This window comes from Rhinoraja longicauda, chromosome 5, assembly GCF_053455715.1.
Source record: "Rhinoraja longicauda isolate Sanriku21f chromosome 5, sRhiLon1.1, whole genome shotgun sequence".
Lineage (NCBI taxonomy): Eukaryota > Metazoa > Chordata > Chondrichthyes > Rajiformes > Arhynchobatidae > Rhinoraja > Rhinoraja longicauda.
This window is the reverse complement of record NC_135957.1, coordinates 66,191,588-66,218,593: the sequence shown is the minus strand read 5'-3', so window position 1 is coordinate 66,218,593 and position 27,006 is coordinate 66,191,588. Positions and strand designations below refer to the sequence as shown.

At 38.3% G+C, this 27,006-nt stretch overlaps 2 protein-coding genes across 3 annotated transcripts in view; both read left to right on the top strand.

Moving 5' to 3' along the window:
* Positions 1 to 1,443, top strand: part of usp45 (ubiquitin specific peptidase 45) — a 109,719-nt gene extending 108,276 nt beyond the window's left edge. Inside the window, exon 17 of the mRNA XM_078399700.1 lies at positions 1,331 to 1,443. Coding sequence (XP_078255826.1) covers positions 1,331 to 1,368 — 38 coding nt within the window. The 3' untranslated portion in view covers positions 1,369 to 1,443. The remainder of the gene's footprint in view (positions 1 to 1,330) is intronic.
* pnisr (PNN-interacting serine/arginine-rich protein) lies at positions 1,392 to 20,704 on the top strand. 2 transcript variants are annotated; one of them, XM_078399697.1, is made up of 11 exons: positions 1,392 to 1,528; positions 3,097 to 3,282; positions 4,992 to 5,221; positions 6,129 to 6,270; positions 6,967 to 7,157; positions 8,104 to 8,241; positions 10,757 to 10,856; positions 13,375 to 13,428; positions 16,346 to 16,525; positions 18,795 to 19,929; positions 20,156 to 20,703. In XM_078399697.1, exons 1-11 carry the CDS (start codon positions 1,441 to 1,443, stop codon positions 20,184 to 20,186), a joined length of 2,475 nt encoding a protein of 824 aa, XP_078255823.1. In that variant the 5' UTR covers positions 1,392 to 1,440; the 3' UTR covers positions 20,187 to 20,703. The 2 variants fall into 2 exon arrangements, with proteins under 2 accessions (XP_078255823.1, XP_078255824.1); XM_078399698.1 differs by lacking the exon at positions 13,375 to 13,428 and having other exon boundaries at positions 20,156 to 20,704.
* The last annotated feature ends 6,302 nt before the right edge of the window (positions 20,705 to 27,006 follow it).

Sequence of the window (27,006 nt, the reverse complement as noted above, 5' to 3'; positions counted from 1 at the left end):
AAGACTGAGTACAACTATGGTTAAAACACATTCCTACGAATCCCCATGTTATAGAAAATAGCGTCAGAAAGCAATTGTGCCGATAGGGAATTTCAAACTCGCAATAATAGTTTTTTTTCTCTGCAAGATTTTCAAAAATATTAGCCTTTTAAATAGCATAAACTTTATTTTTATGTTATAACCTAAAAACATGGAATGCTGTCGATTACATTGTTTAAGGGAGTATCATTGGCAAGTGTTAACAGAGATGATCACTTGTCAATTTCAATGCCCACTTACAATGAAACTGACAGACTGTGGTCTTAAGGGACAAGAGTGTCATCAATACATCAATTGCTTTTTATGTCATTCACTTTAGCGAAATGCATGGGAGCAGAATTACCTGTACTAAATAAATGTGCTTTTTTCTTTTGTTTATCTGTTGAGAGTTCCCTTTCTGTTAAGATGTTGAATTGGATGGTTATTTAGAATCACTGGAAATAATCCAAGCCTTGGTTTAAATTTCCAGATCTCAGAAACAAACTTGGCAGGGATGTCTAGCTGTGTTGTCAGTTTAACCACGTAATAGTGATTTTGTTCTATTTCCATGTCACTGGAGATACCTTAATTTAGAGCACACTTTTCTATCATAAGTAACTCTGGAATAAATCCATCTTGGCCCAGAATATTTAGCATTCAACTACGAAAACATTGATGTAATATGCTACAGCCTTAAATATGGGCACTTTGACGTTTTTAAATAAAAAGCATCAAAAAACTTTTCCTTTGCTGTGCCCAGTCCCCACAAATAATGTAGGCATCTAGTAAGAATTTCGAGCCCTAAAGTAAATCAGCATTTCTAACTGGTGTATCTTGTATTTTTCAATTATTGTCTAATCGGAAACATCTTCATTCACATTGGTTCCTTGGTCTTTCTGACTCCAAGAGTAAGTCTGATCCAAAAACCCATTTGAATGTCGATTGGTCTCACCCTAATGTACAGGGCATTAGGGTGCATGCAAAGTATTTTACCCAAGTTAGGGGAATCAAGAACCAGAGGACATAGGTTTAAGGGAAAAGATTTAATAGGAACTTGGGGGGCAACCTTTTCACTCAGAGGGTGGTAGGTATATGTATCCACTTTTACTATTACAAAGAACTCATTTTTAAATGGGTGTCATTCAGTATATTTAGGATGGCTAAAGGAATGTTATTTTACAAAGTATATTTTTATTGAACTACGATTATGTTAGGAATTGTTAACACGTGACCTATGGCTGTATTTTAAGATGTGACCGTTAGTAGTTTAGACTGCTGAATGTACTAAGGAATTGTATATTTTGTATTCCAGGATATTTTTTCAACTTTATGGCGTTTCTAACGTGTTGAGGTAGAGTGCAAACACGAAAAACCTTCTGTTTTGTTGGTAGCTTTTAAACGATTGTTGTTGAACAATTGAAGATGTGGGATCAAGGTAGTCAACCTTGGCAACAGTGGCCTTTAAGCCAGCAACAGTGGATGCAGTCATTTCAGCAGCAACAGGATCCAAGTAAGTTTCCATAACTGAAAAATTCACAATGTTTAATTTGTTCATATAAAGCATGTTTTTGATATTAATTGATGCAGATCAAGAATTTCAGAAAGTAAAGACATTTGAAAATATCAGTATGTTTTTTTTGAACTTCAACCAATGTTATAATTGTTAATCTTAGTCAATTTTAAGTGGTATGCAAGGTTCCAACCAATGGGTTCACCATGAAGCCAATCCCATTGTGACCTTCCTCTCGGTCTTTCTCATTTTGATATTGAACCTCAAATCCAGTAGCTTTCTGCTGGAGTGGTGCGAATGTACAGGGCATTTGGGAAAATGTTCAGCATCTGTTGCTTCCACTCCAGAACCAAGTTCACTCCTTTCTCAGTCATCAAGGTGTACCGTGCAGGCAATGCTTGCTTACATGAACAACACTCTCTCCCCAACAATAGTTCACGATGAGGTCCTGCAAAATGTGATCATCCCCAACTGTCCCCATTGTGTGAACGCAGCCTTTCTTTACCTGAGAAAAAGAACAGAGATCAAGATCTCAGACCTAACACAAAACTGATCTTTCTCCTGAACGGATATACTACCTTGCCTTAACATACTGAAGAGTTACCATGAACATTGTCTCTGCCAAAATTCAAATCCATTTGAAGGAGAGGTGACCCAATATCAACATCCTCTCTCAGGCTACTGCAAGGATGTTCCTAAAGCCTCCTTAGAAATAAAAGTTACAACCTTACCAACTCTGAGGTCCATGACCCATGATAGATGTGGCTTCCAGGATCATTTTCACCAGGAGCATGTGGAAGCACACTGTAAGCTGTGGAAAGGGAGTGTTATGAAGACAAAAGAGACTCCAGATCCTGGCATCTGAAGCAAAAAAACTGAAAGTCAGAAGAAAGTGATTTGAGCACCATATATGAAGGTAAACAGTGTAAGTGGACACTTCATGTCAAGTCCTTAGTACTTGCCTAACTAACCTTTCAGGTATGACGGGTATTGTATGGTACTTTATTTGTCACATGTACCGAGGTACAGTGAAATTCATTTTTGCATACAGTTCAGTACAAGTATCACTATACATAAGCACTTAGATACATATTAGCCTCAGAGGAATCTGAAGGGAGGCCTCAGGAGTCTGAAGAAGGGCCTCGATTCAGAACATCATCCATTCCTTCTCTCCAGAAATGCTTCCTGTCCCGCTGAGTTACTCCAGCAATTTGTATCTTCGTTGTAAACCAGCATCTGCAGTTCCTTCCTACACATATTTTCCATTACCTTGTGTTTAGTTATTAATTTGTCACCTGAACGGGTGGTCGCATTGATATGGTGGGCTGAACAGCCTGTTTCAATGCTATATCTTTCAATCAATTCAATTAATCAAAATTAGACACTTAATTGAAATTCAAGCGATAAAGTTTCAATTTCAAATTTGAGTTTAAAGTACATTTGTTCACTATATGTGATAAATTTTAAATTCATTGTGATGTACTGATGGAAAATTACAAAGGTGCTGCCTGCTAGCGTGACATTATCTACATAATAAATTGTGTCTGTATGAAAACATTTTTTTCCAGGTCAGATTGACTGGGCGGCATTAGCACAAGCATGGATTGCTCAAAGAGAGGCCTCCGAGGAATCTGTAACTGCACAACAGCCAGTAATAATACCCAATGGACAGGCAGTACATGGCATTGAAAATAGTCAAGACAATCATGGCAATTTTTCAGGAGATCCTAATTTCAACAGAATATGGGAACAGGGTTTGTATTTAATTTTCAGAAATGTTTGTTACCTTGGTCAGTTGGAAATATACTTGTAAATAGAGAAAAATGAGAGATTTTTATTTTGTTGATAATTATACAAGGGAACTATTCCCTTGTTGCATGTGTTAAGTTTATGTAATGTGCCACCAGTTAGTAATTTCATAGCTATTTACTAATACTTGTAATGCTTTATAAATGAGTACAGGGAGGTATGAAATGAGAATGAACAAATCAGGCACCAGCCATATTCTTTGATGCGATCTTTCCTGGGTTTTAACCCACTTACTGTTCCCTTGGGAAAGAATGCAGAATTTCTCCTCCTTTCTCTGGGGAATTGAAAAAAACATAAAAATAATGAATTCTATCTGGAAGGATGGTGAAGGAAAGATGCACAAGATTATATCAAAATATCTACAATTTTTTAATTGTAGGTAAAAATAAATCCTCTGGTGAAAAATACAAGGGTTCTTTAACCGAGTTTTCTTGCTTTAAGATTATTGTTAAATAGTTGCAGAGCACTTCTCGTTTTTCTATGCTGCACGTTTGTACAATATTTTGAAATGTGCAAATAAACAGGAGAAGAGGGTTCCATATTTGAATTACTTGATTCTGTTTGGTATTCTTGAGCGATTTGGTGGAACGGGTAGAATGAGTGTAGTCACTATTTGGATCTGGAAATTTGTTTACATTTTGTATTATCATTCTGGGTGTGGCATTCCTGGGTACAGCTTGGGAATTAGAAAGAATACAATGGGAGAAAAAAAACCTAGTTGGCAGAATAACAGTAGGTGAACATTAATGCAGTCATAAATTAGAGCACACAAGGACAGTTTTAATGATTGCCTGAGCTATATCAAAACGACATAATTGAAGGAAAATTTATAGTGACTATAATACACATATATATGACCCAGTGCAATACTGCATTCAGCAAAGCAAACTAAATTGCGTGACTGTTCACTTCTTGCTTCATGAATTTACCATGGCTTGAATGTAACATTGCACATTTTTATATATCCTGTTTCTAAAATGAGTAAAGGAATGAACATTGAGTAATTAAGGGACAGATGCTATTTTGTAGGTATTTCTTTAATTAGCTCATTTTTTTCAAGCAAACATTTGGCTCCTCTGGCAGTAGAGTTTTGTGCTTGGAGTTCTATCTGTTTGCTTGGCCGCGATGAACAATGTGTTTCTGGAGTTGGTATTGGGTTTAAAGAAAAATCTGATGCCGTTTTATTGGTTGGTTACCCTGAAAAGATCCCTGAAAAGAAAAGACTGTGAGGCTTTTAATTTTTTGAATGTTATCTTGACCCCCATCACCAAGTCAGACTCTTGAGTTTCCTGCCAAGAACATGCCCCTCTGATTTTATCTCTGACCATTGCAGTCTCTATAAAAAAATAAACTTGAAAATGTCATGGTGAGCAGGCCATGGACCAACAAAATTGGCTAACCATGAACACAGCTTTCTATGGGTTGTTAAAGTATGCTGAGGAGAATTTAAAAAATATGATTCTTTTCTGGAATTGCTCTTTTATGATGAATTCTTTCATTAAAAAAATTTAATTCCCTTTACTATAGAGCAGTATAGTTCAGCAGTAAATATTACCATTTAAATAGAAATTCAAAATTACAGGTATAATGGGTCTTTAGGAATCTCGTATAGAATCTACTATAGGTGCTGAGTTTCAATTTGTGTATTTACTAGACTGGGGAATGCAACATCATCGACCACCTCCCCCACCACCAGACGAGCAGTGGATACCAACCCCAGCTCCCATGGACATAGTCCCTCCATCGGAGGACAATAGCCAGGACAGTGGTGAGTTTGCACCAGACTCTAGACGTATGTTCAATCAAGTCAATAACAACAATTTTGGAGGAGCACCAGAAAACTTTGGAATGGGATCTGTGCCCGTCAGCCAGTTTGATTATCAGGTAAATCTGTTTAATGCAGTTTCATTCTTGGTGTATAAGCATTCATGCCATCTTGAGACAGGCTTCAAACCAATATTGGTTTTGTTTACGTAAGATAAGTGAACAGGAAACATTTTATCTTTTGAGATTCTTACTTCCTTACATTCCAGAATTATATAAAAACAACAGCAACACAATGTAGGTAACGTAGTTGCTGTATCTTTAGTCGACTGATTCTGCTTCACTAATGCAGAAAACCATGCAGCTCCCAGTTGTGAGCGGCACGGGTGGCTTTTGTGATTTTTCTTTTGAGAAATCCCATTAATCTATAGCTACGATATAAAATGGTCATGAGATAGTTTTCCCTTCATTATTTCCCAAGGGACCCAAAGCACGTATCTCTCCTCAGACCTGTCAAAGTCACAGTGCCCAGCTGGTAGTCCCATCTTTTGACGTGAGACGGGGACGTGAAGAATTGCCAAAGTTTTAGCATGCTCGAAATTGACTGAAATAGTATTTTAAATAGCAAAGTCCTGTCGTGGGACTTCTCTGGGACAATGTGCCCATCTGTATTAATCATGTTAGGTTCAAAATAAGGCTTTCCAGATTTTGTAAGCAATTAAACTTCAGATCAATCTTGTTTCAGGTAATTGAATGTCACCAGCTGATCCTGATGAAGAATATTTTTGTGAACTTGTGTGCTGTCTCTGGAAATGCAAAAATATATTTAAGAATCCAAAACTAGGAAAATAATACCTTGCTACAAGATATTATTTCATTTATTTAAATATATTTTTAAACATTGCCAATTAACATGAACTTTATATAAGACTTGAGATGCATTCATCGGGATGATTTATGATAAGTTCATGAAAAGAGTCTTGGTTTGGGTATCCTTTTAAATGCATGTAACATTTTACACTTGCAGCATGGTGCAGCTTTTGGTCCCCCAGGAGGATTTCATCCACCTTATTGGCAACCTGGGCCACCACCTAACCGTAGAGACAGACCATCTTACAGAGATCGTCCACGGTCACCCATTGCAGTAAAACAAGACCCTCCTGCACTTGGTAAGTTTCTTCTGCCAGTTTTACCCTTTGTGATAAACATTTTTTTCCCCCCATTTTGGTAAGATTTAATTGGTAATGATCATATTTTTGATAAATATTTATTTGGCAGTATTGCAATTTTTGTGGTTTGATAGGGTGAACATGAAGAAATTGTTCCTCTAATAGCATATGAATTAGATAGCCTCCAAGAGATCAAAAATAATTTAAGAGGAAGTGCATTATATGGAAAATGGAGAGATGGCAAAACTCAATGCCACATGAACTGGCTGATAAAACAATTCAACAAACATCTTGAAAGGAGACTTGGGATTGATAAAAGCAACAGCAAAAGATTGAAGAGTGAGGAAACACATGTGGCAAATCCCAGTAGAGCCAAAAAATTGCCTTTGGCACGGTGGATGTTAGGCAAATAAGGTTGGACATTCTTCGAGATATTATAATCATCGGATTCCACATTGATTAATTGAACTATCCTTTATTTTAAGGAGATTGAAGAATCGAGGCATATTGCCATGTGTCCCATGCTTTCTTTATCTCTGTCATTCAACCTCCTTTCTCTATCCCTACTTCAAATATTTCTAGTCATTGTGCCTATAGCTTATTTTTAAGGTGAAATCTGCTAGGTGTTGACATTTGGGAGGGCTTTGAACCAGGTTCAGAGTTTCGCCAGGAATGCTTAATAACACCTTGTTGTAGATGCTGTGAAACGCAGAACGCTGCCAGCTTGGATTCGTGAGGGTCTGGAGAAGATGGAGAGAGAGAAGCAGAAAAAACTTGAGAAGGAAAGATTAGAAAAAGAACGTGCTCAGTCTTCAAAACACAAAAAAGATCCCGAAGAGGTGCCTGAAGAAACTGATGGGCCACGATTGCCTCACAAAAGTAAATTTGTAAGTATATGCATTTGGTTTACCACAAGGTGCAATAACTAAATTGCTTGAAGCCTTTTTTCAATAGAGAATGTTTTTTGGGATAATCTTTTAAATAAGGTTGAATTTCACTTACAATGTTGTTAGTGTTTTGTGAGAGGCGAGCTGTGAAGCAACAAGGGTAGTGGCATGGGGATTTGTGCACTCTTTAGAACTCAAAATTGTTATCACTGTTAAAAGAAAAATATAAGCCAGATGTGAAAACGTTTACGAAAATGATCCCAGGAATGCTTGGGTGAACATTTGATGAGCATTTGAAGGCACTGGGACAGTAGTCGCTGCAGTTTAGAAGGATGAGGGGCCTTATTGAAACATACCGAATATTGAAAGGCCTGGATAGAATGAATGTGGAGAGGATCTTTCCACTAGTAGGAGAGTCTAGGATCAGAGGCCATTGCCTCAGCATAAAAGCATATACCTTTAGAAAGGAGATGAGGAGGAATTTTTTTAGTCAGACGGTAGTGAATCTGTGGAACCAGCCATTTTCCTCAGATGGCTGTCGAGGCCAAGGCAATGGATATTTTTAAGGCGGGGATTGACAGATTCTTGATTAGCAAGGTTGTTGGGGGTTATGGGGAGAAGGCAGGAGAATGGGGTTGAGAGGGAAAGATAGATCAGCCAGGATTGAATGGCAAAGTAGACTTGATGGACCTAATTCTGCTCCTAGAACTGATAAAGACATAATGAAACATTTTATTGAATAATCAGAAAATTACAGCCCAGGTGGTTACATTTAAGGGAATTGAATGCATTTATTTGTTTTTCTGATAACAATATTCATGTCAAATAATCCTTGTTTTACGCTTGTGCGTTTTATTACTTGACTTGGTGAGTATGTACTAATATTTTGAAAGATGGTGATTTTTTTAAAGAGTAAATCACTGGCTCTTGATTTACGGTATTTTAGGACAGCGATGATGAAGAGGAGGAGTACGAAACGACTGAAACCAAAATTAATGACAAACCAAGTAGGAGTCCTTCGCCTGTAGCTCAGGAAGAACAGAGCGAACCCGAAATGACTGAAGAAGAAAAAGAATTCCAGATGGCATGTTAATCTATTACCTTTTTATGCATTGGGCTTGTCATTAAATTTTAATTTCCTATCTTAAGTTTTAAACAGAAATATATGAATTTGGTAACCACCAGGGAGCAGTCCAAACAGTATATGAATTGACACAGTTGGAGAACGCCGACTGAGAGAAATTAAATGTGTTGACAGTTACAGAACTGTGTCACTGCAATAATAGCTGTAAAATCATGTTGATTTAAAAATAAAATTATAACCAGGCTTCTACTACAACATTAATCTTCACTGCATCTGTTTTGTAATTAATGTGATTTTAATTTTCCCCAATCAATTTCTCCACACTTCTTCCATCGTTGACACTATTGTTTACTTCAATCTCTAATGTAGAAGACAATGTGATCAACCATCCCTGTTATTTGAAATGTCTTCATAATAATTGTTCATTAGTCTGGTATTGTGCCAGTTAATCAACACTGTACGTAACTCACTAATTTTTATATTTTCTAATAATGTGATGTCAAAAATGGTCGGCAACACATGAACTTAACATCGCTATTCCTTATCAGTAGATACAAATCACAGGACTTGAATTGACATATTCTGGCTTTGGCTCCTTTTGCTGCTACCTTTTTAATATTGTCTCCAAACACCGTGCTATCTTTGTATTTAAAATCATATTATGTTCCAAGTTGCTCCAACATATTACTTATTGTGAGGAAATAATAATCCTGCGTAGTAAATATTTCCCCTTGACGCTCAGAAAGCTGGTCTAGATATCACTTTATATGATGTTAATAATAAAGTCAAGTTAATGTCATTTACATTCCAAGAACTAAATGCATAAAATGGTCTTGGAACATTCTGATGTTACTGCTATTTTAATAAAGATTCAGATTAGTTTAGAATCCAAATCTGAAAAATGAAATAACGTGAGAGGTGGCTCCTCTTTTTTTAAATAAAGATTTACTAAACGTTGTTGAGCAATCAGATGAGCTTAAGACAACATTGAATGTTTGTCCCATGGTCGAGAGTCTTTGTCCACGCTCACGATTTTTTGGTCCTCGACAGTATTTACTTTCCATTCTTATTGTCGCCACTTCCAATATTTTTTTAGGTTTCAGTTATAGCAATTAATGCATTTTTTTAAAACAATCTTAATTTAAGATTGATAATAAACTTAAACTATGCAGTAAGGAAGGCACTTGTAAATTGAGGGTCAGAAAATTTGTTAGGGCAGGGTAACTTATCTTATTCTAGAAGTGGCTTTGTCATATTTAAAATGGGAATAGCGATGGCGAAAATGAATACTGGCAGTGTATTGTTCTAAGAGTTAACATAATCGCAGTAATGAGAACAAAATGTGGATCTGATGTTCATAGTTCCACAAATGCACATGCTAGCCAAAGGAACATTTTAGTCTTTAAATAATTTACTTATTTACTAAGTAGAACCAAAACCACAGTTTTACAGGTGACTTATGCCAGTCACAGTCCATGCAGGTTAATTATTAGCCCAGTTTTTTTTGTTGTGACAATAGCTAAACGGCTGTGAAGCTGTCGGGCACTTTAAACCAATTTAAATGCTGTTGTCAGGGGTGTTAGAGTCATAGTTATACTGCACAGAAATAGGCCCTTTGATAAAATGTATCCATGTGGACCAAGCTGCCTACCTGTGCTCATTTCCCTGTGTTTGGCCTAGATCCCCAGACTTCTATCCATGTACCTGTCCATGTGTTTTTTAAACATTGTACTTGTTGTTACCACTTTCCTCTGGCAACCCATTCCATATAATCACCAGCCTCTGTGTAAAACTTGTCTGTTAAACCTCCTATAAATCTTTTCCTTGTTGCATTCACTGTATTTTAGCAGTTAGTGGTCTGATCTGAACTTCAGTATTGCAGATATTTTTTATTGTTGCATGAAGTGTGAATTTCTAATTACTAATCTAATCTAAGGCATAATTTAAGCCCTAATCTAATCTAAGCCATAATTGCTGCTTGGCAATCTGCCTAGTTCAAAAATACAAATATTGTTTGTAAAGATTATGATTATTTCGTAAATATTGTGAAATTATTTTGATTTATATTGTTTAGCTTACTCTAAAATGCTTTTATCTTTTAAAAAGCTGAAAGTTGTAAAATGTGGATGTTATGCATTTGAAAGTTATTCACTGTGATTTGGATGCTCAGCCAGTATGGGTGATACTATGGTTGCATCATTAGCAGGAATTCCTTAAAACATAATTTCAATAACAACCTGGGTTGAGAATGGAGCAATTCATGTCATGGAAGCAACCTGAAAATCTCTTACAGACCTGCAGCAAGCACTGTTGCGTCATCACTTCTACAGCAATGGCACTTTATATAGAATTGTATAGGTTCAGGCACTTTATTTAGAACGGTAAAAACAAAACTTGAGGCAATAAAGCGGTAAATGGCATAGCTCTAAAAGTAGTGTTACTTTTGGTTTTACCTTCATAATTTCATGTGATATTCACTTAAAGCATATTCAAATACTTGTTTTCTTAATCCCAGATGATAATGATGAAGATGCTGCTTACTGAAGTGCTTTTAGAAGTAACAAATGAAGAGATATATTATGTTGCCAGAGAAGCTCACCGGAAAGCCACTAAAGGTACATGAAATGTTTGCTTTTTTTAATTAAATAAATTGTAGAATATTACTAAAATCGAAGCATAATCACCTGGAACAGGTCATTAATTCCTTAAGATATGATGTATTTGAAATTTACTTTTTATATTATACTTTTATTGAAGAAAATTGCATTTATTCCTCAGAAGAAATGATAAAGTAATCCACTCTCAACTTAACATTTCTCAAATGTATTACACACTATGCAAAGCAACTGTGAGGAGATGGTACAGCAAAAACCTTATTAAATCAAACATTTGTGGAATATGGAAGTGATCCAAATAAAGAATCTGATTTAGTTTCACTCCTTGGCAGCTGTGATAGTCCGTCATGGACTGAATTACAACTGCTTCCGAATAAAAAATATCCAGGAAATGCACAATGTGTCTGGTGAGTATTCAAATAGTGGGGAGAAATAAACCTGCAGATCAGTTGATGAATAATGAATTCCATCTTGAGCTCATTTTGTTAGTTAAAATGGATTAGGAATTGGGAGCATTTATTTTTCCTGCTGTCTTAAATTTAACAAGATTAGGGTAATTTTTACAGTAAGATTAATTGATTTGTTTATGCATCAGTGAGCCTTCTCTCGGGTTAATTTACCTTTTGCCGTGACTTTAAACTATTTTCCTTTCTCCATCTTGTGCTAATCTCTTAAGACAATAGAGTAATAGTTGGTCATAAATAGTTCTACAATCTGATTACAGGTGATACTTGAATGATGAAATTCGAATTTACAAATGGAATGAACAATTGTGTTAATTTAAGGGTACAGTAGGTTTAAAATTGTAGCTCTTTATAATCTTAAACTGATAAATGATTGCTGTGAACATTATTTTTTTTAAAGCTACAGATGCTGGAAATTTGAAATTAAACCAGAAAATGCTAGAAAAGCTCATTGGGTCAAGTGGGATATGTAGAAAGAGAAACAGTAAATGGTACAAATGTGACTTTTTGTTGGAAGTGAGAAAGAGAGTTGCAGTTTTCAGTAGGAGTGAATGGGGAGGGGTGTGTCAAAAAGAAAGAACGTGATGCTCTGGAAATTAACGAGCTATGTATGACTGTGCACCAGGAATGTGAGTACTTGGCTTGTCATCAAGATGGCAAAATTTAAAAAAAACTAGAGTTGAAATTTACACATTCCCTTGTGTTATCTTTTTAATCAGTTTATAAATTCCTTAGGATTGATCACTGATCTGCCCTCAGTTGTAGCTAATGGCATTCAAGGTTGTTAGTCAAATAATATTTGATGACTAGTCTGTTTTAAAGTACATGTCTTCCTTTTGATCAATTTGTGTATTGTTTCAAGCATTTGGTTAAATTAGATTTTACTGTTTATAAAACAAAATGTCTTCAGTTAAAACAAATTTTCCCACAAAATTTTAATGTAAAATATTTCAAATATTTCCAAGATAATTCTTTAAACACCAATATCCAAAAAGCATCACTAAGTAGGATTTCAGCATTTATAATGTATAAACTGCGTCATAAAAGGTAGATATGGGATCTTTGGCGTTTCTGACCATTATTAAGCCATTGAAAGAAATCTTGGATTTGTTATTAAATTAATTTAAGAAATAATTAGTAAAGAGTGGGATTGTTTTATTCTGGTATTACACAAAATTATGGCAGTTATCCAGACAGCTCAGGAATTAATGCAATTTCTTGCACCTTTTTCTCGGTTCAATGAGAACAAATGGCAAATTACCATATATCCCTTTAATGAATTTTGCTAATTGAGAGTTTGTTTTTAATATTCATTCATAGTTGATTGGTTTACTTCCATCATGACATTAAAATGGACTTGCGCTAGTCGTGTTCCACAATCGTGTATGCATTTATAGAGATTTGTCTCTACTAGTGCACAATCAAAGTGCAATGGTTCAGTTTGCAGTACAATCTGAACTTGAACTGTGTGTTTCTTGGATTATAAATGCAGTGCATATTATTCAAATGTTCATACTTTTGACTGCAGGGTCATAAATGGAGCTATTTTCAGTGTAATGTGATTTTAGAAATCGGTGAGATGATCACCCCACCCTTCAAGCATTTGCTGTCAAGCCTGTATAGTATTTCCTGATATATACCGATTGAGATGTAAAACTTTTTAACGTCAGCATTTCACTATATTTTCAGGTCTTGCTTCCATAAATGCTGGAAAATTATCAGAGATTTGTTTTTGAAAAGCTGACAGTGCATCTCTTTGCAATATTTAAAATGCCACATGAGATCAAAATCCTTCTTAGTTGATAGTGCATTATTAGAGAATCTCACCTTACATTTCATGTTCGTAGATGCTAACTGATTTTGTTCTAGGTGATATAAAACTGTAAACAAATTTCCTGTTATGTGAAGCACTGCTCTTGAATGGATCTTTTTGTTTATAATGTTTCTTCTCTCCCTGCAAAGCAGCTGTTGTAGTACAGTTTTGCAATGCCATAGAAACTCATGACTTTGAAAAAGTGTTAACATGTTGTTCCTGTTGTTGATGTGATACAAAGCTCCTGCAAAGCTGCTGGCGCAGTCCAGTGCACTGGCTTCTCTAACTGGACTTGGTAAGTAACATCCTTTGAAAGAAAGGGGAGAAGGGGGATTTGTTCAAAATTTAAGCCTGAACGTGTGTGTTCCTTTGTATTTTTTAACTCTGATTGTGGACCGGTCAAAAGGTACCATTTTGCGTACTTTTGATTCGCATCTGTATTCTTATCCAGCTGTAGTTTCCTACATAAAAGTTATGAAAACCTTACTTGTACACGACTAGCAACCAAATTGTCTTGCTGACTTTCCACAACAAGTTCATTTCCCAACATTATTTATACCACATCACATGCAGCAAATAGTCGCCTCTTCTATTCTCAAAGAAGTGCAGAGTAGATTCAGCAGAATTCTCCCTGGATTGGAGGACTTTAGTTATGGGGAAAGATTGAATAGGCTGGCCTTATTTTCCTTGGAGTAAAGATGGCTGAGTGATCTGACAGAGATATTTAAAATTATAAAAATCTTCGATAGTTTCTAGCCAACATCTATTTGCCTTGGAGGGGTATAAGAAACAAGTGGTTTAAGTTGAGAGTAAGGAATTTTAAACAAGATTTTGAGGGGTAAGTTTCTTTACACGGAGAGTAGTTAATATCTGTAATGTTGCTGGAGGAGGTTTAGGAGACATTTTGACAGGCACATTAATAGGCAAGGCGTAAAAAGGTATAGGTTTAATATAGGCAGTATTATGGTAAATGGATGTAGTGGGTTGAAGCGCCATTTTCTGGGCTGTACTACCCTATGGCTCTATGACTACTACTTATGTTATTTAAAATGTCTGACTCGGTGTCATTAATTTTCAGTTTCCAACTGGAAGTTGGTTAAAAATAAATAACATCCAAGGGAACGCTAACAAATAAATGAAACATTACCAAAGCAGAATTAATAAATCAATTGCATAGCCACCAGACAACTAAGAGGTTTTAAGAGACTGACTGATATATTACTTTTGGTAACAATACTACTTTAAATATTGTTTAAGTTGAGTATAGGAGCAAAGAGGTCCTTCTACAGTTGTATCGGGCCCTGGTGAGACCGCACCTGGAGTACTGTGTGCAGTTTTGGTCTCCAAATTTGAGAAAGGATATTCTTGCTATTGAGGGCGTGCAGCGTAGGTTCACTAGGTTAATTCCCGGAATGGCGGGACTGTCGTATGTTGAAAGGCTGGAGCAATTAGGCTTGTATACACTGGAATTTAGAAGGATGAGGGGGGATCTTATTGAAACATATAAGATAATTAGGGGATTGGACACATTAGAGGCAGGAAACATGTTCCCAATGTTGGGGGAGTCCAGAACCAGGGGCCACAGTTTAAGAATAAGGGGTAGGCCATTTAGAACGGAGATGAGGAAGAACTTTTTCAGTCAGAGAGTGGTGAAGGTGTGGAATTCTCTGCCTCAGAAGGCAGTGGAGGCCAGTTCGTTGGATGCTTTCAAGAGAGAGCTGGATAGAGCTCTTAAGGATAGCGGAGTGAGGGGGTATGGGGACAAGGCAGGAACGGGGTACTGATTGAGAGTGATCAGCCATGATCGCATTGAATGGCGGTGCTGGCTCGAAGGGCTGAATGGCCTACTCCTGCACCTATTGTCTATTGTCTATAATATGAATGGTGCATTACAAATACCACTTCCAGGCTTTTACTTTCAAAGAGTAAAGTTACTGAGACAAATTAGTTCTTGATTATGTTATTGTTTACAATATTTATTAAAGCTAAAATACCATAAGCAAGGAAGTAATGACTTAAACTCCAAAATTAAAATCAAGGATCTATAACTGTAATAATTAGCAGAGAATGAACTGCAATTATAGATGTCCTTCATAATGTGAGTTTTTCATGATGATCTATCTGGACTTAACAAGTTGACACTTCTTTAAAGTAATGAATTTTATTTATTTTTTGTCAATCATTTAACACAGAAATTCTTGCCTGCAGTATTTTAGTACACACCAAGAATGTCCACAGGACAACTTCCATTGTGATAACTTGCCATTACTGGAAAATGGAAAGTAGTGTTGCTTCATTTTTTCTTTCTTTGATGAGCAAATATGCCCCACCTCAAACCAGAACAATGCTTGCAAAATAACTTGTTATTTTGCACAAATAATACTCACTGAACCAGTTTCTATTAAAATTGTTTCTCCCAAGAAATAAAAGTAAACTTATAAAAGGATCATTCAAGCTATGAATAAAATGCATTAATATTGTTTTAATTAAGATGAAGTTGAATCTGCATGCTTTGTTTTTTTAAAAGTATTACTTTGTGGTTGCTGCTCTGACTTTGTTTTCTTTCCCTAAGCCAGTGAGTTGTGGCTGGTTGCAGTACAGCAGGGACTTGCAGTCCATTTTATTAAGTTATGAAGTTATAAAACTGAGCTAAGACTCGCATGCACTGTTTCCAGTGAAAGTAGAAGATAGTCGTGATCAAAAATATTAGTACCTTTCTCCTCCTCCGACACCCTAAATCATTTCCAATCAGCAGAAGTTAGGGAAACCTGTGATCTGGTGACCAGTGATGAAGCATGTTTGACGAATTTAATATCAAATCATTAGGAATGCTCCAGACCGATATATGTTAAATGCCTTCAAATAAACCATTAAATATGCAAGATTAATTTCCAAGATTAGTGCTCAAAAGAAATTGCTACTGTATTTTAGCTTTTTCCACCATTTTTATTTAAAACTTTTATAGTACAGATTTAAAATGCTGTCAGTAGTTCAACACTTGGATATCTTTGTTCTTCAATCTTTCTTCGATAATGCTGCAGAAAATATTTTGATTTTATCATTTAAATATTTCGTACCATAATAGGACTCAGTCTTTCAGTAAGCATAAATCAAATCAAACCAAGTACATAGTACATAATGAACTAAGTGTACAATGTTCTTATAAGCATGTTTTTTTCCACTTTGAAAGAAACTGGGGTTTTTATGTGCAGGTGGATTGGGCGATTATGGATCGGATAGTGAAGATGAGAGAAGTGAGAGACCATCTGAATCCTCAGACACAGATGATGAAGAATTACACCGTAGAATTAGACAAAAGCAGGATGCCTTTAGACGCAAAGAAAGGGAATTACAGTTGTTGCTACAACAGCAGCATGAGAAACAAATGGAAGGTATGTCTGCTGAAGATGTTTTAAAATCTATAATTCACATAGCTTTTTTACCTCTCCTTGGGACATTTATCAATTTTGATGTGAGTGTGATTAATAGTACTTCCTTCCCTTGACTCATTCAGTCATTCTACTCTTACCTCCATGTTTGTTTGACAATGAGAGTACTCTTAAGACTGCAGTAGCAATCTGGTTGAGATCAAGTTAGTTCATCCTGTTAGGCAATTACTTACACTGAAACTTGCTAGGAATTTCTAGAATTATGAAATTTTTGCTGCTTTGATTTTTTGTCAGCAGTAACAGTGAAAAAAGGTTTATGTTTGGTCCTGGCTATAAGACCCCCAAGGGTGTTTTGTCAGATTGAATGACCTGTGATCTAAAGCCACAGATTGTGTCTGACGATCGCACACCTGCATAATATTGTCTTGTGTTTATTGCTTTACCTTCCCATAACCATTCATTGTAGTAGTGCAAATAATATATGATGTGAACATTTGCAGGCCATATCTACAAATCTAGGAAATTTAAACCATTTTATAATGTTCCTGACATGAGATAAACACGGGAGATGGGCAAGGTCCTCGATGAATGTTTCTTTATCTGTTTTTACCACAAAGACATGAAGACGAGAGAACTTGGGAAAGTTAATGGCCTTGTCTTGAGAACAGTCTATATTACAGTAGAGGAGATGCTGAATGTCCTAAAATGTATGAAGGTAGATAAATCCATGAGGGCTGATCATTTATATCCAGGACACTGGAAAGCTGGAGAAGAAATTGCGGGACTCCTGGCTGAGATATGTGGATCACCACTAGACAGGGCTGGGGTGGTGGAAGAATGGAGGGTGGCTAATGTTGTGACTCTATTTAGGTAGGCTGCAAAGAAAAACCTGGGAACTATAGACCAATAAGCCCAGTGTCTATGGTAGGAAAGTTACTGAAAAGGATTCTGAGGGATAGGATATGCAAATATTTGGAGACAGGAATTGATTAGGGATAGTCAGCATGGTTTTGTAAGTGGGAGATTGTGTCTCACAAATTTGATTGTGTTTTTTTGAAGTAGTAACCAAGAAGGTCGATGGAAGGTAGGGCTGTGGACAGAACCCATATGGACTTCAGTAAGGCCTTTGATAAGATTCCACGTGGTAGGCTGCTCTGGAAGGCTACATTGCATGGGATCCAGGAAAAGCTACCTAACTGGTTATAGAATTGGTTTCATGGTAAGAAGCAGAGGAGGGTGGTAGAAGGTTGCTTTTCGTACTTGAGGCTCTTGGTGTACCTTGGGGATCGGTGCTCGGCCCATTGCTGTTTGTCATGTATATCAACAATTTGGCTGAGAATGCACAAGGCACAACATTGCAAGTTTGCAGATGACATTAAAGTAGACAGTATTGTACACTGAAGATTATTAGCAATAATTATGGCGGGATCTTGATTAGCTGTGCAAGTGGGCTAAGGAATGGCAAATTGAGTTTAATTCGGGTGAGGTGTTTCAGTTTTGGAAAACAAATCGGGGCATGCCTTCACAATGACCAGTTGGGCCCTGAGAAATGTTGTAGTGCAGAGGAATCTAGGAGTACAAGTATATAGTTTCCTGAAAGTGGTGTTACAGTTCTGAGGGTGAAGAAGGCTTTTGGAATTCTGGCATTTATCGGTCAGGGTGTAAGGTATAGAAGTTAGGGTATTATATTATAGTTGTACAAGACATTGGAAAGGCTTCATTTGGAGTATAGTGTTCAGTTTTGGTCAACCTGTAGCAGGAATGATGCCAATAAGCCAGAAAGAGTGCAGAAAAGATTTACAAGAATGTTGCCACGACTTGCAGGTTGAGCAGACAAGGATTTTATTTCTTGGAGTGTAGGAGACTAAGGAGTGATTGTAAAATCTTGAGGGGAATAGATAGGATGGATGCACAGACTCCAGATGCTAGAATCGTGAGCAAATAACAAAGTATTGGAGAAACTCGGCCAGTCTGTCAGCATCTGTGGAGAAATTTGTCGGACAACTATTTGGGTCAGGGTCATTCCCCAGACGGCACAAAGTCTTATTCCCGGAGTAGAAGAATCAAGAACTAGAGGGCATTAGGTTAAGGTGAAAGGGGAATGATTTTATATGAACCAGTTTTGGTAAGCTGCATTAACCTCAGAAATTTATGTTAATTCTTAAAATATGTTTGCAAATGATTAAGGTACAGTCTTATTAAAGTTTATTATAGCCCTTTCAAAATCATTTTCATTTGTTTCATTTAAATTTGATTTGTCTTGTTTTTCCAGACACAAAGCATCCACAGGAGGGTAAAGTTTTCAGGGAGATGGATACTAAGGAACAGAGTAAGGAACATGGTGGAGGTGTAGTGAAACAGGAAGGGAAAGAAAAGGATTGTGAAATTATTCCTGAAAAGAAAAGAACTCACAGTGAAACTGAACCCAACTCAGAAGTCAGCAAAACCTTTGGTGAGAAAAGTTCAAAAGAAAAAGCTTTGAGAAACAGAAGTTCGTCCAGCAGTAGTAGTGGGAGCAGCAGCACCAGTGGCAGTACTAGCAGCAGCAGTAGGTCAAGGAGCTCCACGTCCAGCAGTAGTACTGAAAGCAGTAGTAGCTCCACCTATTCTTTTTCACCAAAGAGAAAGAAAAAGTGGAGCCATAGCAGATCTCCCTCCCATAAGACTAGACGCCGCAGTAGAAGTCAAAGTTACTCCCGCCCACACAGGAGGGAGAGGAGTAGAAGCAGGGATCAGCTCAGGAGAAATAGTCGAAATGGAAGTTGGGAAAAAGAGAGGCTTAGACATGGCAGTGGTTCTCGGAATAGGAGGAGTAGGGACAGGCATAGGAGCAGAAGCAAAAGTGATGTTAAGCGTGTCAGCCGTAGTAGGAGCAAAGAAAGACGTAGAAGTCCTGAAAGACGCAGGAGTCGTAGTGGAGGTAGAGTGAAACAAAGGGGCAGCAGTAAAGACAGGGACAGGAAAAAGATTAGGAGTGGAAGCACTGAAAGGGTTAGGAAGAGAGAGGAGAAGAAAAAGGATAAAGAAAAGGAGCAGGACAAAAAGAAAGACAAACAAAAAAGTAAGGATAAACAAAAGGAAGATAAAGATGGCAGTAAGTCAAGCAGTCAAGATGAAAGTAAGCTAAAACGCAAGAGAGAATCAGAGCGGACTTACTCGCGCAGTTGCTCCAGTAAACTTCCACAACAGTATTCTAGGCAGGATAGCAAGTCCAGCAAGAAAGGATCTACAAAGGATGGTAAAAAGCACTCGGACACCGAATCTAGTGCAAGGAGCAGCTCATGTTCTCTGGATAGCAGAGAGAAGAAGGCAAAGAAATCAAAACGCAGTCGTTCAAGATCAGTGGAAAAATCTCAAAGGTCTGGTAAGAAGGCAAGCCGCAAACACAAGTCTAAGTCACGATCAAGGTAGTATACATTTTATACAATTTTTCTTTATGTATCTGTAAAGTTGTAAGGCCAGTAATGTTAAAAGGCACAAACATATTGGTCTTTATATATATGTGTAAATGTCTAAACGTATAATTTACATCATAAAAACATAATTTAAAATACAATATTTTCAATTAGTCTAGCTAGTGAATGAAGTGAAGTCTTGTCTCTTATTAATTTATTTTTCTCCTTTCTTGTGCAGGTCGAGAACACCCAATAATCGTAAGCATTAAGGGGGAAAGTTTTCTGGCATCCTTGCCATGATCAGAAATTCCATGAGTTTTGGAGGATTGTCTCATTATAGAGGCATACTTGACAACTGTGTAGGTGTTTATATGTACATAGGTGTAAATTTTTTCCAAGTGCTGTCTATAGTTCAGTACCTGCTTAAGGTTTTATTTGTATTGCATTCTTCAGAGATTATTCACACTAAACAGTTTGCTTTAAGTTGTAATATTTTAACATAAAATTTACACTGACTTTAGTTGGCTGTCAATAAACTTTTCAGGTTGGTTTTGTTACGCATTACCCATTGTTTACTGCTGATATTTATGACATTTTAAAAGGTATGTAGATCAAACCTGAAGGATGTTGAAAGAGGATCACTTGAATACAAAGCAGTAATGTCCACCTTTTGCCTACTACACATAAACAAAAACAGTCATCTGGATTCTGAGAGTCTCTAATTAATTCATACCTGTAATCTGTGCATATTTGTTTAAAGCTGTATATTAAATTTCTTCAGATTTCCTCTGTTGCACATCAATATGGCGTTTACTTCTCATTTAAAATAAGTTGAGGGAATAATCAGATACATAATTTACAGTAGGAATAGTGTACACTTTTATTAGGAAAATAATTAAATTCTGTACCCTTGCAGTATTGCCACAGTCACAGTAGCTGCATTTTTTGCAGGTCAAGTGTTTATTGACATTTGATTTGATTTCAATATTGATACTGTAGTGGGTGCGGTCACCGCGGTAATCAGGCCAGACGCCAGGTGAGTAGTTAATATACTTTATTACCTAAGGCACCAAACACCGCACTCAAGAACTCGTGAGTCGACACACCCAAAACCTTTTATAGTCCCAGACCACCTGACCCAAGGGAACTGACCCAGGAAGTGACCTAATCCCTCCCGTCCACTGAGTGCCGAGTGGAATGACCAAGGGAGTGGCCTAGCCCCCGGGCGCCGCCACAATACATTATTTTTAGTGAGACAAATGTAGTCTTCACTACTAGTTTGTCTTTTTTGCAAAAGTTTATACTGTCAATAGCAGTTCTGTACCTCTCGGGAAGCAGTAGAAATTGGTGTTGAACAGAATGGAGTAAATCACCGTAGAGGGTTAAAATTAGTGTTTAATAATGCTTGGAATTTATGCTTCTTGGGAATACTGATTTAGTTTTTGCCCACATTCGTGTTTAAACTAAGTCCTTGTCAGGTGACATTTGATTAAATTAAACTCGAAGCAAACCACAAACTGGTTGACTTAAGTAATTGTAGGATAAATGCATGGGTAAAGTCGATGTGTTTTCTAATTTTCAGGTAAAATAAATGTGGGTTGGGGGGGGATTGGAATGTTTCCAGAATTCAGTGACATCATTTCAACCAATTTCTTTGCTCTATTAGTAGATGGTGGAGGGAGTATTGATAACCAACCATCCTTTACAGCAAGATGCGAGAGAAACATGAATCGTCCATTGCCTTCCTTCACTTCAGGCTCATTAGTTGAGGGTTTTTTTGGTTGAAAAAAACACTTCTGAAACAGTACCAATTTTTCTAAAATGTTTTTAATTAGGCGATTACTCTTTTGCCTTTGGGTACTGTCATCTTTGAAATTATAAACTTTAACCACATCTCATCAACATTCTTCAAATATAAAACAATATAAGAATGCAGATCTCCCTTGAATTTTTCTCATGAATTAAATGATCATTAATATTCTGGTATTATAAAAATAAGGGCAATTGAAGATCCACTGCATCCTTCCTGATATTGACCATCTAATCTCAGTCAAGCATATTCACATCAATATTTGGATTTAAATGGAAGATTTAAATTTGGAAACTACAGAACCTACAGAGAAAGTCTACAAATTTGAATAAACATTTGTGTTCATAATGTGCGTGTATGTTTTAAATGGTCATAAAGCATTGCTAAGTCTATTTCATATGAGAAAAAAGGACAATTGCAAATGTTATCCATCACTTGTATCGCCTCTATATCCTGCAGTTCTGCTTTTGCCCCGCAGATAAAATAGGGATGGAGTTCTTTCAGTCTTTACCTTTCACCCCACCAACCTCGACATCCAGCACATAATTCTTTGACATTTCTGCCATCTATAACACGATTCCATCACCCGTCACAACTTTCCCTCACCACCCCTTCCTTATCTGCTTTCTACGTCAACCACAATCTCTAACTCCCTAGTTTGCTCATTCCTCCCCAATCATTTTCCATGCAACCATAGGAGGTAACATACGTACTTCACCCCCATACAGGAACTTCAGCAGCTGTTCCAGGTGAGGCAGAGGTTTACCTGCACTACCTCCAAACTCGTCTACATCGATGACCAACCTCCGATTAGGTAACTGCTTGGCCAAGCACATGCGCTCTGGCCATCTGGATGTCTCAGTTGCTAACTATTTTAATTCCCATTCCCGCAATTACCTGTTTATCCTTGGCCTCCAGTATCTGGATGAGGCCAGATGCAAACTAGGAATAGTGCCTCTTATTCGACCTGGATAGTCCACAACCCAACGACAGCTAACTTGCCACTTCCCGTTCTCTTCCTTTTTCTCTTCCTGTTTACCGTGATCCTTTCACACATGAGAGTCAGGAATGCTTTATTGTCATATGTCCCAAACAGAACAATGTAATTCTTACTTGCAGCAGCAACACAAAATATGTAAACATAGTACTCTTATAAATAATATAATAAACAAAAATAAGTTCAGTGTGTGTGTATATATATAAAATGAACATAGGCACAAAAAGCTGGAATAACTCAGTGGGTCAGACAGCATCTCTGAGAAAAGGAATAGGTGACATTTCAGGTCCAGATCTTCCATTCATTCATTTATATATATATATACACACACACAAATACATACACACACATAAAACAATAATAGTGCAAAAAGACATAACCAATGCCCTCAAGTCTATGGAGTTTAGAGCTTATTTGGAGGCTGTACCGTTTAATAGCCCGATGGCTGGAGGGAAGAAACTTCTGAACCTAGATATTGCAGTTTTCAGGCTCCTATATCTCCCAATGGCAGGAGTGAAAATAGGTGGTGTGGGTCTCTGATAATGTTGGCTGCCTTTTTCAGGCGGCGACTCCTCTAAATCCCTTTGATGGTAGGGAGGTCAGAGCCCATGATGGACTGGGTAGTGTTCACGGCTTTTTGCAGCCTTCACTCCTGCCGAACCAGGATGTGATGCAACCAGTCAACATGTTCTCTACACCTGAAGAACTTCAAGAGAGTACTCTGACATACCGAATCTCCACAATTTTCTCAGGAAGTAGAGGCATTGATGGGTTTTCTTTACAATTGCATCAGGGTGCTGGGTCCAGGAAAGATCTTCAGAGATGTGCACGCCCAGGAATTAAGCTTTTGACTCTCCACCATTGTCCCATCGATATAGACAGGTTTGTGGGACCTCGTCCTCCCTCTTCCAAAGTCCACAATCAGTTCCTTGCGCTTATTGACATTAAGAGCAAAGTTGTGCTGGCACCGTTCGATCAGTTGATTGATCTTTCTTATATACTCTGTCTAATTTATTATATACTTTCTTATATACTTCATCTAATTTGTCCAACAACTGTGGTGTCGTCACCACCTTCCTACATTAGCCCTGTCACCCTGTTTCCCCTCCAACTTTACCCGCTCACTTCTATTAGAATTCCTCATGTGCCTTTGGATAATGTCATGTTCCCGTCTAACATCTTCCCTCCTTACTTGGTTCCACTCTTCACCTTTCTTCCCTAATCAAATTCCAGAATTTTGTTCTCAACATCATCTCTCGTCCTCTGTCACTATCTCCACTCCTCCCCATCTGACTCTTATCTTTCAATCACTCACTCCTAACATGCATCCATTTATCGCTTGCTAGCTCCTGTCCCAACTCTTACACGGACTGCTTCCCTTCTGCTCTTTCAGCCTAGATGAAGGGTCTCAATTGTTGTGTATGTTGGCACAAATGATATCGGTAGGAAGAGGAAGGAGGTTCTGCAACAAGAATTTATGGAATTGGGTGGAAGACTGAAAGGGAAGTGATCTCAGGATTGCTTCCAGTACCTCGTGCTAGTGAAGGTAAGAATAGGAAGATAGGGAAAATGAACGTGTGGCTGAGGTGTTTGTGCAGGGGCAGGGATTCAGATTTCTGGATCATTGGGATCTCTCCCAGGGCAGGGTGACCTGTGTATAAAAGGGACGGGTTGCACCTAAACTGGAGGGGAACCAACATCCTAGCGAGCAGGTTTGCTAATGCTACACGGGAGAATTTAAACTAGATTGGCAGGGAGGTGTGATCTCGTGCAGGACAGAGGCACGTGAGAGGCTAGAGGTTGGTATGGAGGATGATGTGGGAAAGGTTAGTGGACAGAATATGCAGGTGAAAGGCAGAGAGCAAGGAAGGAGGGTTGGTTTAAACTGCACATATGTTAATGCAAGGGGCCGGACGGGTAAGGCAGATGAGCTTAGGGCATGGATAGGTATGAGCGAATGGGACGTAGCCATGACTGAAACCTGGTTAAGGGAGGGGCAGGAGCTTCAGGAGAGTAAAAAAGAGGAGGAGGAGGAGGAGGAGGAGGGGGGGGGGGGGGGGTTGTATTCTTGGTAAAGGAGGAGGGGGGGGGGGGGTTGTATTCTTGGTAAAGGAGGATGTCATGGCTGTGTTCTGAGGTGACATTATGGACGGTTCGTCTAGTGAGGCTATATGGGTGGAGCTGAGGAACAAGAAAGGGATGATCACTTTGTTGGGGTTGTATTACAGACCCCCGAATAGTCAACGGGAATTAGAAAACAAACGTGCCAGGTGATTGCAAACAGCTGCAGGCCAAATAAGGTTGTTGTAGTAGGGGTTTTTAACTTTCCCAATGTAGACTGGGAAAATCATAACGTGAATGGTTTAGATGGGGTGCAATTCCTCAAAAGTGTTCAGGAGAGTTTTCCTAAGCAGTATGTGGAGGCCCCCACATGTGAGAGGGCAACACTGGATCTAGTATTGGGAAATTGGGAGGGGAAAGTTAACAAAATGTATGTGGAGGAGCCTTTTGGGACCAGTGACCACGGTTCAAGTAGGTTTAAGATAGTTATGGATAAGGACGGAAAGGCGCTACGTGTTAAAATGCTCAACTGGGGTAAGGCCAACTTTGAGAGTACGAGAGAAGGTCTCACTCAAGTTGACTGGAACAGGTTATTTGAGGGGAAAGGAACATCGGCCGAGTGGAATGTTTTTAAAAGTAGACTGAAGAAACCTCAGGATGTGTACGTCCCCATTAGAGTGAAGGGCAAAGCAGTCAAACGTAAGGAAGCTTGGCTGACGAGGGAAATTGAGACGTTAGTCAATTACGAGAAGGATGCATGGGAAAGGTATAGGCAGCAGGGATCAAGTGCATCCCTGGAGGAGTTACGGGAACTAAGGAGTATACTAAAAAAGGAAATCAGAAGGGCAAAAAGGGGCTAGGAGATAGGTCTGGTGGGTAGCATTAAGGACAATCCCAAAAGATTTTATAAATACATAAGGGGGAAAAGGGTAACTAGGGAGAGAGTGGGACCTCTCAGGAATCAAAGCGGTCACCTCTGTGTGGAGCCACAGGAGATGGGCAAGGTCCTAAATGAGTATTTCTCCTCTGTATTTACCGAGGAGAAAGACAGGACGGAGGAAATTGGAGCAGTCACTGGAAGTGTCTTGAGAGCAGTCAGGGTTACCGTCGAAAAAGTACTGAGATCCGCAGGCCGCGCGCTGTTGGAGCATCAATCCCAGGCAAGGGATCGCAGGCTCCGATGGTAAGTCCACGGCCCCGCGATGGGGCACAAAGTCAGTCCCGAACAAGACCACCAGCTCCATGATGTTAGGCCACAGAGCGACCAGAGATACGATCCAGAAAACAATCGCATCTCCAGCAAGGGACGAGATTGAAAAAAAGTTTCACTCGACCCCCTCCCTTCCCCCCCCCCCCCCCCCCCCACATAAAACAAAGCAGAGAACATTAACACAAACATTTTTAAACACATTAAAAATAACAAAAAAGACGAAAAGCCAGACAGACCGTTGGCGAGGATGCCATTGAGATGCTGTCCCTCCAGCTTGACTATGGAACATTATCTATGTAGGTAATAGGAATCTTTTTCTCATGGTGGAGTTGTTTAAAACAAGAGGGCATTGATTCAAGTTGTGAGCAAAAATGTTTTGTGGGGATCCGATGGGAATGCATTGCAAGGAAGAGTGGTAGATATCTAGTGGTGGAGGCAGAGATAATCACAGCATTGAAGATGCACCGAGACAGGCACTTGAAAACCTAATGCACAGATTGCTGTGTACCTAATATAGATACAACCGCCGTGATGAGCTGAAGGTTCCGTTTCTATGCTGTACGATTCTACGATGCTTTATTTTGGAAATCTCTCATAGCTAAATCTCAGTCTGATGTGAAGATCAATGGCCAGAAGAGTACTGATGGAAGGACTCAGGGTGGAATGGAAACATTGAACGTATGAAGAAGGAACAAATGATGGGACACCAGCATCCAAACGCTGCATTTCAGAGACGACAGACCTTTACAATAGTGCATGTATGGTGAAAATAATGTATGCATGTATATACAATCTCCAATTTTCCAACGCACGCATCCAGATTTAGTTTCTCCCCAGCTGTTATCAAGCAACTGAACCATCCTACCAATGACTAGAGAGCAGTCCTGAACTATTAACTACCCCATCAGACTATCTTTGATCAGACTTTACCAGCTTTATCTTGCACTGAACGTTATTCCCTTTATCATGTATCTGTACACTGTGGATGGCTCGATTGTAATCATGTATTGT

Bases quoted from the DNA above. Each gene is read 5' to 3' on its own strand.
- pnisr (XM_078399697.1), top strand. From the start codon at position 1,441: ATGTGGGATCAAGGTAGTCAACCTTGGCAACAGTGGCCTTTAAGCCAG. The intron at 8,242-10,756 runs GCATGTTAATCT...TCTTAATCCCAG, and splicing joins AAGAAAAAGAATTCCAGATG to ATGATAATGATGAAGATGCT. The intron at 19,930-20,155 runs GTAGTATACATT...TTTCTTGTGCAG, and splicing joins AAGTCTAAGTCACGATCAAG to GTCGAGAACACCCAATAATC.